This window comes from Centruroides vittatus, unplaced genomic scaffold (genome assembly GCF_030686945.1).
Source record: "Centruroides vittatus isolate TY-2023 unplaced genomic scaffold, ASM3068694v2 contig_1159, whole genome shotgun sequence".
Lineage (NCBI taxonomy): Eukaryota > Metazoa > Arthropoda > Arachnida > Scorpiones > Buthidae > Centruroides > Centruroides vittatus.
Genome location: NW_027120745.1, coordinates 2,710,388 through 2,725,429, shown reverse-complemented (window position 1 = coordinate 2,725,429; position 15,042 = coordinate 2,710,388). Strand labels below are relative to the sequence as shown.

At 28.9% G+C, this 15,042-nt stretch overlaps 1 protein-coding gene across 1 annotated transcript; it reads left to right on the top strand.

Annotated features, from left to right (window-relative positions):
• Nucleotides 1-1,438: 1,438 nt before the first annotated feature.
• On the top strand, nt 1,439-13,316 carry LOC136980186 (plasma membrane ascorbate-dependent reductase CYBRD1-like; the record flags this gene model as incomplete). Its single annotated transcript, XM_067276250.1, has 2 exons — nt 1,439-1,628; nt 11,074-13,316. Coding segments are annotated over 2 exons (326 nt in total), but the record flags the coding sequence as incomplete, so codon positions are not given.
• Nucleotides 13,317-15,042: the final 1,726 nt, after the last annotated feature.

The window sequence follows — 15,042 nt, the reverse complement described above, 5'->3', positions numbered from 1 at the left end:
AATCTTGTTAATAAAAAATTTATATAAATTTAGCTGCTGTTTACAACAAAGGATAATGCAGTGAATCTTAAACTATGAGGCTTGCATCCCTAGAAACAATCTGAAATTCTGTTTCTAGATTGTTTCTAGAAATTCCGAAAGACTGTTCCTAGAAAGGAAGTCTGATTAGGCATCAGATCAACGAGGATGCCTAGTTTGAGTTATGTGAGTTGCAACATAAATGTGATAGGCGTATCGTGTCACGAATTTATTAAGTGAATGGCCTCACTGAAAGAGTTGGTACCATATGATATTCTCAACATGTTCATGTTGCTACTGGAGATTAGGCACTCAGACCTCTTTGTCAGTAAGCTTTTAGAAAAAATGTAGAGGGTGCAGTAATTTTTTTTATATTAAAAAAAGGGAGGCATCTCTTGAAAATGTGCAAGAGCATAGTATAATTTGAGAATCATGTCTAACAATAGGATAGCTAGTGATAGCTAATGTACAAGGGCAGTTTTTTCCAACCTTCAATGATCCATAAAACAAAGACAAGTGTAAATAGCAAAATGAATTTATTACCAAAAGTTAGGTACAAACATGGTTACCTTTCGACATAATCACTGTGAAGATTGAGGAATTTGTCATATATGTAAATGAGCTTTGCAATCCCCTCTTTATAGAATGTTGCCGCCAGTGACGAGATGGGCCTTAGCGTTGTTTTGAAGATCATCATTAGTCTCATACCTCTGCCCTTCTAGCCACATTTTCAGTTCAGGGAAGAGGTGGAAGTTCTTTCAGACTTCCACCAGCTTAGAACTTTTTAAACACCCAGCATATAGTCCCGATTTAGCACCAAGCGTCTTTCAGATTGTTGGTCACTGGTCTCAAGCTAGTTGCTGTGGAAACAGTATCTAATATATGAAGGTGCCCTAGCTTGCATAAAAATGGTCAATGCAAGATATCATCACTGCTACAATTGTGGGACAACAAAATTGTTCAGCGTTTTCCAATACCTCTTGGGTAGTAATAGAGCAAGTTATAGGACCTCTTTGATAAAAATGGTCAAAGATAAACGTGGCTGTTAAGCCACACCACATTGAGTTTTAATAAATGCATTGGAATTTGTTGATATGCATACAGATGTTGCAACTGATTTGCCATGAATAAATATTAATTATTACATTAATTTTAGATATAAATTTAATAATTTGGAATATTTTTGAAGAAAAGATTAATTTAAAGTGGGACTTAAACCCACAATTTAGGGAAATAAAATTATTGTAATTAATGTGAAATAACTCCAAGGTTTTTAAAGAATATAACAATAAAAACAATCTGCTTTATTGGAGTTTATTTTAATGAAAATCTTTCAATACTTTGGTTGCCAAAAAGTACTTGTTCAATACTTTTTAACTATTAATATATGCATGTTATTAATATATTTGTCTAATTTAAGATATATTTTTCAATATATTTCAGTTACTCTTTGGATTTTTCACATTTCTTGTCTTCCTTTGTTGTGAAACTGCTACTGCTAAATTTCGACAACGTTTGCTACCGACCCATATTACTTTTGGATTAATAGTATTCAGTTTAGCTATCGCTTCTTGTGTCACTGGACTTACAGAGACCACAGGACGTATACTGTAAGAATTTTTGTATTTATAAATTAAAATAATTATGACAAATATGATACATGCTTGTAATTTTCCATATTATTACAGCATAATTATTAACAAATAGAATATAAATTTGTTTATATAAAATACAAATTATTATTGTTATAATGAATTATTATATTCATGTTAATATAATATAATTTATCAAGGAGAAATGCAGTAATAATTTGAGTTTTTATATTTTACTCATAAATCAAAATCAAATTTTAATTATTAGTTTTTCAAATTAAATTAAATTAAAACTGTAATATATATAAACTTTAAATTCTTCTATGACTGCATTATGTAAACACAAGTAAACACTCTTAAAAACCTTTTAACCACAACCATTTTTTACTATTCTTCTAACGTTTTCTAAAGTTTACCAAAAACGTTAGAAGAATAGTAAAAAACAGCTGTGGTTAAAAGGTTTTTAAGAGTGTTTGTTTATGTGTAATATATATAAATATACATAAATATATACAGTCAAGTCAAATCAAATACAGGTAACCCTCGCATAACATGGGAGTTATGTTCCAAAAAATTGCTGTGTTATGCGAATCCATGTTATACGAAACAAAGAACTAGTACGAAAAGGGGGGTTAGGTTCCAAAAATTAAAAAACATGATATTATATTTTCATAATTAAGATAAATATCTTTATTAAAATTTTCTTAAGTGATACATATTAATATAAATTAAACAATGTTTTCTTCGTCATCACTAAGCACTTTTAACAGAGGGCATTTTCTTTTTGGCAAGTTATCCTTATCCTCTGAGCATTTTTCTGCATTATCTTCAGATCCATGCTTTACCTTTTGCAAAAAGTGTGTAATTTTAGATTGCTTGCTTTTAGTTAAAAGATCTTTATAAATTTCCTTATATGGTGCTAAGCACTTATGAAGAATAAAGCAAGTATGGAATAAGGAAAAAATATCTGGCAAAAGCAGTCGAGTTCTGGCAACATTGAAACAAGTATCGAGAAGGACCATGTGTATCGACAGAAGGTGGGAAAAGAAAATTTACATACTTAAGTACTAATAGTTCACAAAAATTATTATTTTTGTGAACTATTAGTACTTAAGTATGTAAATATTTATTACATTTCATGTTGATCGAGGGTTTTACCCAATTCTCGAACCGTGTCAGAGTGAATCTGTGCTATAGAAATGCTGTGTTATACGGGGGTTACCTGTATATAAAATCAAATGATAAGTCAAATGATATATATATATATATAATTTTTTATCATTTGATTCTTAATTGAAAATAAAATACATATAAGGTACTATCAATTTTGTTTTAAAATAATATCTTTTGCTATATTGATGAAAAATATAAATATAAAAATTAAAAGGAGTTTTTTGACAGTTCAGAATGCCTACAGTGCTCTTCTAACTCAGACAATTAACATCTAAGCAATCCCAGAGGCCAGGGATTGCTTAAATGTGTATTAACAAATTCTTTTTATTAGATGCATTTCAGTATTGCTATATAGTGGTTGGTTGATTATCGTACAGGATTACGTGATTCTTGTTGTAGATTACATCTATTTACTGAAGAGGGATTGACAAGTTACTGATCTAAAATACATCTAACAAAAATGATTTGTTAATACACATCTGAGTGATCACTGGGTCTGTTAATTAAGAGTTAGAAGGACATTGCTTAATTGTCAAAAACTCCTGTTAAGTGTAAATAACTAAAAAATCTGACACATTTGATAATTTTATCTTAGTTTATGTAAAAACTAAATTTTATTTCTGTGTAGTATTTTAAAAGAGAAAGTTGAATTTTTTTAATAATCTAATCTATTACTTCTTTAAGATTTCTAATTATCATATAAAATATTTGATTAATGAAAAATAAATATATACATACATTATTCAAGATACAGTAAGATATATATATATATATATATATATGAGTACAATAAAAGAAGTTTACAAATTGAATTCATTATTCCCTGAATAATGTCTTGATTTGCATATGAAATATCATAAAATAATATAATTGCTACTTTAAAAGCCTAAATGATAAAAAATTTAAATATCTAATCCATTTTGAAAAAGTTTTGTTGATAATTGAATTGAATTTCTTACAATGTATAAAAATAGAACCATACATTACTTCAGAATCTCATTATTGTAGAATATGCAATGGCAGCAACTATTCACATATTTCTAACAATGACATAGTGAGATATATTGAGTGGTTTAATACAAGGTGGGAAAGAAAGTTACTTAACATCCCTGCTACAGAATATAGAATGTAGCAAAGTTAACTTGCTCATGTCAGGAACATATTAAACTAAGGTGATCAGATTTTAACATTGGTGAAGTGGAACAAAATTGATGGGGGAGTGGTTGTCTTGTTGAAAAAATTGTTCTAGAGAAACAAAATTTTATTATCAAAGAATGCAAAAATTGTATTGTATTATATTTTTTAAAATTTCAACATATGTAAAATTTACAAATATAATATTGGGTTGTTTGGAAAGTAATTTCGTTTTTTCCGTAGAAAAATAAACGCAATATTCTTATAATAAATAAATATTTTATTGAATTATATATTGACCATTTTGGTCAAATACCTGTTGTCATTGTTTCTGGTAGTAGCATGATTTCACATTCATAAAAATTTTGATCGTTGTTTACAAAAAACTGATCCAAGTGATTTTTGACATTGTCATTTCAAGTAAATGTCTTACAGTTAAAAAAAATTTGTATAGACCGGAACAAGTAATAATCTGAGTGTGCCCGATCTGGCGAATATGGTTGGTGTGATAACACATCCCATCTAAGCTATAACAGTTTCTGACGAGTTACCAAACTTGTGTGAAATTTGGCATTATCATGGTAAAACACTACATTTTGTTTGTTGATCAATTCTGGCCTTTTCTGCTTGATGATATTACTAAATTTGTTTACTCGATGGCAGTACACTTTCGAATCAATTGTTAAATTGTCTGGTAAAAGCTCAAAAAAAATTTCTTTAAAATCCAACCGTAGAAAGCATCTCCCTTTAATAACATGTGGAACCTATATATCGAGCTTTGAAACGAAACCAATTCGTTTTAAGTAATAATAAACGGTTCAATTTAACAGATTTAATCTCTTAGTGATTTCATGTGTTGTTATACGGCAGATTGCTTCAATCAGTACCTTTATTTTATTTTCATTGGCTTCAAATGGCCATCCAGATGTGGTGTATCTTCGATATTAAAATTGCCACAATGCAATTTTGTAAACCAGTTTTGGCACTGTCTTTCTCTCAACACATCTTCTCTAAACATGTACCACAGTTTTTTTCTTGTTTGAACAGCATTTTGATTTTTTAGTTATAAAAAAGCAAAATATGCCAAAAATGATGCTTTCGATTTTCCATATTTGATGGTTCACCAAAAAAAAACAATTGTACAGAATCAAACAAAATTTTTTACAAATAAGCCTTAAAATGTCGGCTGTCGAAGTATATAATGAAAATGTGGTTTAAAATAAAATTGGCTGGTAAAAATACATCTAATTCCTCTAATAATAAAAAAACGAAATTACTTTCCGAATAACCCAATAAATATATATACTATTATAAATCTTTAAAAACTCTTTATTCTTTTGCATATTTCTTAGTTGAGTGAATTTTTTTTAGTAGATTGCTGTCATTGTTTAAAACATAATGAAATTTTTTGCAAGAATTTGTTAAGTTATATTTCACACACAATATGGATTTCAAAGTCTCAACACTTAATTGTAATTTATCAGATTACACACTTTATTTATGGTAGAAAAAATGCATTCATGTAACATGCAATGAACAAAATGTTTGCTCATTTCGACAGCCTGTGAACATGCACTGCTCTGTTGCTGCAGCTTTGCGACCTAAACCATTTTCTGTCAGTTTTCGCCATGAATACAAAGCGTTTTGTTGGCGCAGCATTCTTTATTTTTGATGCTCACGCACATCTTTGTACCAATACGTGTGATACAAAATGATTTTTACAAATCTTAAACATTAGACATAATTTTGTGACACATAATTGACAAAAACTTAATTTTTCCAAAACTTGGGACTTTTTCAAAATGCCATAGGATGCGGGACAAATTGTTAAGAAGCAGGATGTCTGGTCACCTTACATTACACCAAGGGGGAAACAGATTGATGTGTGTTACATGCATTGCTGCCATCTTGAATGCAACCCCAAAACTGTAAATGGGAAGGGGTCATGTTGACACATCATTTAGGTTCAGGACTTCACAAGGAATTGATTGCTGAAAGATTTATTGACCTAACTCAAATGGTTACAGAATTATTAATATGCTTCCTTTGTTGTTACAGGTTGAAGAACAGACAACACAATGCCCCTAACACAGGAATAACATGTTGAAAGCATCCTGATGCAGAAAAGAAAAGTTACAGGGTGATTGCACAGGCCCGAACATTTCTTATCATGGACCAATTCAGTCTTCCTGAATTTCTGGAGTAGGTTGGCAAATGCTACAAGTGACACAGGCTCTCAGTGTGGATGACATTGATTAAAATCCTGTGTGATTACCCTGGAACTTTTCTCTCCTGCCATCAGGATGATTTTGATGCATTCTTCCTGTGTTAGGGGCATTTGTTGTCTGTTCTTCAACCTGTAACAACAAATGAAGCATATAATAATTCTGTAACCATTTGAGGTAGGTCAATAAATCTTTCAGCAATCAATTCTTTGTGAAGTTCTGAACCTAAATGATGTGTCACATGACCCCCTTCCCATTTACAGTTTCGGAATTGCATTCAATAGGGCCTCCCTCAAGATGGTAGCCGTGTGTGTATCACACATCAATCTGTTTCTCTTTTGGTATAATGTGTTCCTGACATGGGCAAATTAACTTTGGGTACATTCTATATTTTGTAGCAGGGATGTTAAGTGACTTTCTTTTCTATCTGTACATATTTCATCATAAAAACTTTATAGATGTATTATCAGGTCAGTCCATAAGTCCATGTGCATTTTTATGACCTTGAGAAAAATCTTGTTTTGCTGTTAAAAATGTCAGTCTAATGTGATAATTTTTACACTGAAGTGTTAAATTGGATCTCATTCATATAATACTGTTCAGAATTGTGAACATTTTAGTTGTTTATTTTTGTTAAAATGGAAGTAACAGATGAATATAAAAGACATGTTTTATACTTTTAATTTTTAAGTGGTGAGAATGCTACAAATGCAGCCAAAAAAATAAATACTGTACATAATCAAATTGTAATTAGTGCAAGGACTGGGCAGAAGTGGTTTGAAAGATTTAGAAACAATGATTTTAGTGTGGAGGATAAGGCTCGTACTGGAAAACCCGTTGACTTTGATGATGATGCTCTCTCTGCATTAGTTGAAGCAGAACCATCTTTAACAGTTGATAAAATTGTGGAACATTTAAATTCATCCCACGGAACTGTTCATAGACACCTACAACAAATCGGAAAAGTTTCAAAGCTAGGAAAATGGATACCACATGTACTGTCAATAGCTAACCGACAACAATGTGTAAACATTTGCACGTCTCTTTTATCCCGTATTGCTTTAGAACCTTTTTCTTGGTAGGCTGGTTACTGGAGACGAAAAATGGATCCTCTATAATAATGTGACGAGAAAAAGACAATGGATAGATCGTGACAAGCAGCCAAAACCGACTGCAAAAGGTTGGTTGCATCCAAAAAAAATTCTTTTGTCTGTTTGGTGGGATATGTCAGGTGTAATTCACTTTGAGCTGTTAGAACCTGATCAAACAATTACAGCTCAAATGCATTGTGAGCAATTAGAGCATTTAAATAAAAAATTGAAAAAAAATCGACCGTCGTTAGTGAACAGAAAGCAGGTTCTCTTGCAGCATTGTAATGCTGCAAGAGCACACACGCTGCAAAAATAACTGTACAGAAACTCGAAAGCTACAACTGGGAAATTTTACCTCATCCACTATATTCGCCAGATATTGCTTCCAGTGATTATCATCTTTTTCGCAGTTTGCAGAATTTTTTAAAAGGGAAAACTTTTGAGGACGAGAACAATGTAAAAAAGACTATTTCTGAAAATTTTGATTCAAAACTGAAATCATTTTACGAAGAAGGGATTAAAAGGCTACCATCAAGATGGCAAGAAATTGTACAAAATAATGGTGAATACATTATAGATTGAAATAAAATTTAATTAAAATTTTTTGCTGCTTTTTTTGTAGATAAAAATACGCATGAACTTATGGACTGACCTGATATTAGCTGTTTTGTTTCGTATACATTAGTTAATACAAAATGAAAATACATATTTGTATTCAATAAAATTTGTATGCATAAAGGAAGGAAAACTCACTGAGTATTTAAACTATTAATGCCATATTCAGTGAGGTTTTCTTCCTTTATCTGATATTTGGCATGAGGATCAAGCTGTATTGTGTTTATATGCATATTTTTATGCAATAATAAAATAAAATTTTGAAATTTCAATGAAATTTATTAAATGGATCAAATATATTTTTAACTCTTAACAATGTTGTCTTTAGATAGTAGTATTAAAATATGTAAAAGTGTATAGAGATTATCATATAAAAATTTTAGTAAGATCTTTGAAAAGAATACAAATTTTAAAAGATTTTAATAAATAATGTTAACATAGTTATCAACTTTTATAATAAATATGAAATACCATAAATACTGAAAATAAAAACAAACATAATAGAAATATATAAGAAAATAAATATACAACAAAGCATGGCATTAAAAGCAAATATAAAGTCGTATTAGTTTTTAGAAAACTAACAAACTTTTTTAAAAGCTAATACAATTTTATATTTCTTTTTTATAATAATGGGCTTTATAGGAGAATAAGAGTTGACTTGAAACTATTATCTCCCTAATTCAGAAATTTTGTGAATAACACACAAATTTGCATAAAGATTATTAATTATAATGATAAAATTGTAAATTTCGTAACTCGTGCTTAATCTGAGAGGCATAAAAGTTTAATTAATTAAATGTTTCCAAAAATTTTTCAATATTGTTAATGGCTTGATTTAGCAAATTAAATCAATTAATTACCTCCTCAAACACTCAGATATTAAAGAATTTGTGATGGAATTTATGATTGTTTACAGTTTTGTTAAGGAACACAAGTTGCCAATAATATTGCCAGTTACCCTAATACTCTTATTATTGTAGAAAAGTTATATTTTATTGGTTATTGATAATCATAATAGTATTTTTGGAAACTATGCTAGATTGTTCACTAAGCAATCTAGTACTAGTCCACTAGTCTATTAATTTGTGACCCACCAGTGGCTGAGTGGATAAAACCACTGAACTCTGGTAGTTGATCTCTGGTTCACACCTTGTCAGTGGGCTGGCATGTAAAATTTTCCAGGTTTTTTTCACATTAGTAATATCTAAATAGGTCCCAATTTTCCAAAGAAAGTCCTCTCAGGTGGCATCTGATCAGCAAATCACCATGTGTTGCATTGCCATATAGAAATAAAGAAAAACAAACAAACCATTAATTCAAACTAAAGTGTTAAAAAAGATGGCCAGGTGGTTGAGAGGTTAAAGCAACAATGTACTGCTCTGGGGGACACGGATTGAATCCAGACAGGTCGAAAAATCCCAGAAATTTTTTGGAACTGGTCTGTCCAGATATGTTGGGTCTTGTTAGTCACCACCTGGTTGCCCCATTGTAGACCTGGCAACCCCATTGTGGATTTGTCATGATGGGCTTGCTAAAAAAAGTTCTCTTAGTGTCAAAGTGCAGAGAGAGTTTTAAAAAAGTGTTAAAATAATTATTAATACAATGTTTTAACAATATGAAGAATTTATACAATTTTATATGCATATATGTATTAATCTCTAATTCACGTTAATGCGTAAAATATGAAACAAGTAAAAAGTAAATTCGAAAACTCACGCCAAGCTTTGTATAGTTTCTGGATGAAAATTCACTGAGTTCAGCGTTAATAAAGTTCTTTTAGCATTAACACAAGCACTTTCGACGCGTGTATAATCGTCGAAAGTGCTTGTGTTAATGCTAAAGGAACTTTATTAATGCTGAACTCAGTGAATTTTCATCCAGAAACTATGAAACAAGTAAAATTATTATTTCAATTAAATTTATATAAATCTTATTTTTAAAAGGTTACATTTAGATTAGCTTTAGAGATTCAATAGAATTAGTTGCATGGTCTTCTATTGTCTTGTAGCTTATTTTATTAGAGTGTGAAATCTCTAAATTTAGCTTTTCTGATGGATGGATCATGTATGACTACGAAATGAAAATTCATTAAATTTACACACAATAATTTATATGCAGAAAATACTATATTACATATATCTTGAAAAAACTATGATATTTGATGTTATTAATAACAGAAAAAGCTTTTTGTAAAATAATGAAATTTGAATTTTTATTTATGTTTATAAATTTAAAAATTGCTTTGTTAGAGTAGATTTTTAAGTTCAGTTAAATGGAATAAGTTTAGTGAGCCCAAATAAGGCAGATTTTTAAATTCCATTTCTTTTAGGAAGGGCGTTTTATTCTTTATATTTATTTTCATAAATAAAAATCTTTAACACATATGTTAAAATAAATACGAAAAAATACCATGGCCAAAGTTTACTTTTGACCTTGGTAGATAGTTACATTTTACCAACTTTTAGTTATCATAATTATAATAATAAATTATAAAAGAATTTCTTACACAGCGAGCTACTTATTCTAATTATTTCAAATATACAGTCTGCATATCTGAATTGTCAGGCTCTGTATTTTCTTTACACGATAAGTTTACTTTTATTTACTATTATTCATCTATGAATTTGCAAATATTCACGTTGGCTTTTTATTTCTAATTTATATTCAACCAATCAATCTGATTTAATGGGTCTAATATAAATGAATTCATATTATAAGTTCATATAAAATTTACATTATTTTGAAATAATATATTAAGTTTTTGAATAATAAACATATATAATTAATATTTACTACTAGTGAGAAATTTAACATAATAAGATAGGTTAATGTTACCTTAGGTAGCCAAGATGGCGACTCGTCTCTAATTCCAGCAAGGAAATAGTGGGACGCAAGTCCTAACCTAACCTAACCTATTCTAATAAATTACCATAATTATTAGCAACCAAATTACTAGAATAGGTTAGGTTAGGTTAGAACTTGCATCCCACTATTTCCTTGCTGGAATTAGAGACGAGCCGCCATCTTGGCTACCTAAGGTAACATTAACCTAAGATGGAGTAATTTGTATGAGTATGTAATCTGAAATAAAATATTTTTATTTTGATGGATTATTGTTTTGTAACATGCAAAGTAACTAAAAATTTTAAATACTATTATATTTTATTTAATTTTGTAGAAGAATTATATACATTTTACCAATAACTAAATTTTCTTTTTCAGAGATTATAAACACTTTCCAGAAGAAGGAATAATTGTCAATACACTTGGAATAACATTAGTCGCTCTTGCTATAATTATACCTTACATTGTTCAAAATAACAGTTTTAAACGTTATACCACACTGACAATTAATTAATAAGTTATGATTATAATATAAATTTGTGCAAACTACAATGACTTAAATTTTTAAATAAAGAATTGAAGAAGTTCAAATTCTCATGTTATATTAAAATTATACAAAAGGAGAATTTCTGTTACTGGATGCTATGCTTATTATTCATCCAGTGAAAGTTATTGTAATGTAAATATAATATTCAGAGTATCATTTTGTTTTAAACTTTAATTATGGTATATAATCAAATAGCTCTAACAAAATAAGTTGAAGTCTTGTATTGGGCATCAAACATTTAAATAATTTAAATAAAATTTTTAATTAAAACAAAAAAATCATATTAATTAGAAATTTATAATAATAATTATAAATATTTTTAAATTAAATAATACAATATAAATATGTATTGTATATATGTATTTTAATTGTCTGTTTTCATTTCCATTCATACGTTTCATTATATTATAAAATAAATTTCGATTCCTGTATTATTACAATTTTGGATATTATTATACATAGTAAGGAAGAAATATATATTTTTAGAAAAGATCTAAAAAATTTTGTATGGTATATATACAAAAATATATGTTTGATGAAATATGATAGTTCCATTAAATAGTATTTGAAAACATTGATGTTCCTGGGACTCAATTTTTGATGATATGAGAGGTTGCTTTATACGAACATATCATAACCTCAAATCATAAATTCAATGTTCTCAATTTATTTTTATGTACGTATGTATATTTGTATGTATCCGTATACACTATATACATATACACACACCATGCTGATTTTTATAAATATTCATGAAATATCAATTAGAATATATTAATAATAAATGAAAGTACAATAAGTAAGTTGTTATAGTTATATATAATCTGTATAATGGGTAATTTATATTTATGCTCATATTTCCTAATCTCCTAATCACTCTCAATAATCTCACTGTTGCATAATTCATATTATTTGTACATTAACTTTCATAAAAATGTATGATTAATATTTTGATAAAAAAATAATTATATTTATAAGATAAATTTGAAGAAATAAAAAGGGATCTGTTTTAAAAAAATATATCTGTGTTATTACAATTGGCTGTATGTAATTGTAAGAAAATAAATTAAGAACTGAATTATGTTAATGAACCAATAAAAATTCACTTCTTAAAGTTTAAATAATACAGTTTGTTCTTGTATATTCAATGAATTATTTGAAATTCTAATTGTCGGCCAATATTGTTTTTCTGTATATATTATTGGATTTATAAATGGACCATATTTTTATAGAAATTGAGTTACAGATCAGCTTGTAGACAATGATTTTCTAAAATTAAAGCATAGTCAAATATTCTTCAGTCCTGTTTATAAAAAAAATGAAGAGGGGGAAAAAACCAAATTTCTAGGTTTGTGAATTTCAATAAATTCATTGTGTAATTTAAGAATTACAAATTTTATTTAATAGCTCAAGTTTTTTTCTTAATTGTTTGTTTATATTTGTGAATTAAATTCAGTTTATTATTTTGTATTAGATAGATAACAACTCAACAATATTTTTTATTTAATCTACTCAATTACTAAATGTTTCTAAGATGTATTTTATATAATAATTAATGAATGTAAATTTTCTATACATATTGTATTTAGTATAGTGTTTCTTATACAAGAAAACAGTTTCATGGCAAATTATTGATGTGCTTAGTATTAAAAATTGCCAATTTCATCAATTGCCATAGCAATGACGGCAATTAATGAAATAAAGATGGTCTGACGAGGCGAGCATTGGTGCGGATTGATGCTCCTCCCTAAAGAAATAATTTGCAACGTAAAAAATTTAACTTTTTAGAAGCTTATTTAAAATCTAATTAAAAAATAATTGTTTGAAATAAAAATATTTAACAGTAAAAAATGAATTTAGAGTTGAACATTAGTTAGCAAATTATTATTGTTTATATTTAAAACCAACTAAGACACATACTAAAATAAGTTGAAAAGAATAATTTGCTTTGATGATATCTTCCCTAATAAATGTTTTTTTAATGTATCAATTTTGTTCATTTTTAAAAATAAAACTTGTTACTTTTATATTTTTTGTATAACTGCTTGAATTAATAAAAATAAATTTAACAGTTTTTGATTTGTAATGTTACTCATTTGGCTTTGTTAAAAAAATAACGATGAATTTCAAAATAGTTTGTTATGATTTACATTTATTTTAATCTTAAGATGTTGTTCACTATTTAAAAATTTAAAGAAACCTTCACACCTTTTAAGTTTTTCTTGCTTGGATACATGCAGCAATACAGCTAGGCATGGAGACATATAGGCACTGTGTACTATTCTCTGACAGATTTGCCCATATGTTGTGACTGTTGTTCCAGAGCCTTTACATTTATATGGCTGAAGTTGGTGTCCATCTGGTCCCACAAGTGCTTGATGGGTGACAAATCTGGAGACCAGACAGACCAAGGAAGTATAGAAACCTGTGCTGCGTGTGGCTGGAAAAATTATCTTTGTGGAAAATGGCTGTTTGTAGCCCTTCCACAAAAGGCAACACATGAGGGCATAAGATTTCCTGAATGAAGCACTTTGATTTCAGTATCCTTTGTATCACTGTTAGAGTACCAAGTGTTAAACAAGATCACTTTCAGATCAGAATGCCAAAAGTGAGGGCAATGTGCTGTTCAACAGTAACAAAAAGAAATAGCATACTTATGGTAACTTTTGGAACCTAACCCTATATTTTGTCCTTTGTTTCTTATAGCACTGTTTGCATAACAGTGCATTTTTGGAACCTAACTACTGTGTTAAGGGGATTTCTGTACCTGATCTGATCAATATTCATACAGGCTTAATCCTGTTAGTCATTACGTTTTATAATTAGCTAGTTTAAAACATTATATAATGTATTAGGTTCTGTTCGTCCCTAACAAAATTAAATTATTTTTTTTTTTACTGGAATAAATGAACATTAAAGTATTGTTTCAAATATAAATACAAAACTAAGAAATCGAATAATTATATTTAAAATGAAAATTCTTAAATTAAAAATAAAAAAAATAACTGAAGACAAGATGATATAATCAGTAAAATGCTAGATTAGAGCCAAGCATTCAGCAACGTGCAGAATCATTATAAGGTTAATGAGCAATTATTTATTGCGACATCGTCACAATGCCGGGTTGCAATTTTTTTTATCGTGTGTTTAATTTAATTTAAAATATATGCTCTCCACCTCAAGTTAGTATCGTCTTGCCCCTGTACAGTACGTCATACTTTTCCTGTTAGATGATCGGTACGACTCTATTGCTAACTCCTTTCAGGGGAAATTTTTGAATTGAAACAACGTGACTTCCGGTACAAACTAGAAGTTCTTATATAGTTAATCGGGGCCTCCTGCCACTAAGGTCTCCACATGTGGTCTCGTCTTTCATCTATCTAACTTCGTTCTCGAGATCAAGGAAATAAAGATGGACAGCGACAGTGGGAATTTACAGGTCTACAATTTTTTCAAATTGTAGCCCAAAAACAGTTCTTCATAATTAGTATCAGTGACGGCCGGACATTAAACATCAACAACTACAAAGTTCCAGGTGTCTCAGAAATTCCTGTTTCACTCTTATAAACAGCTAGAGCATACCATAGATTTTAAAGATACACATGCTGCATATTATCAGCGCAATTTTTATAACCACTGTAATAGTCTGTCTAATGATTAAAAATGCTTTTATCCAGGGAGATTTTTATGATGCTGTAGCACTCGATACCAAAGCAATTAGTTTTGTTATTTTAAAATAATAACAAATATAATAACACATATCACATGACTTCAATGGGTGTAATTTAAACCTCTGGGTT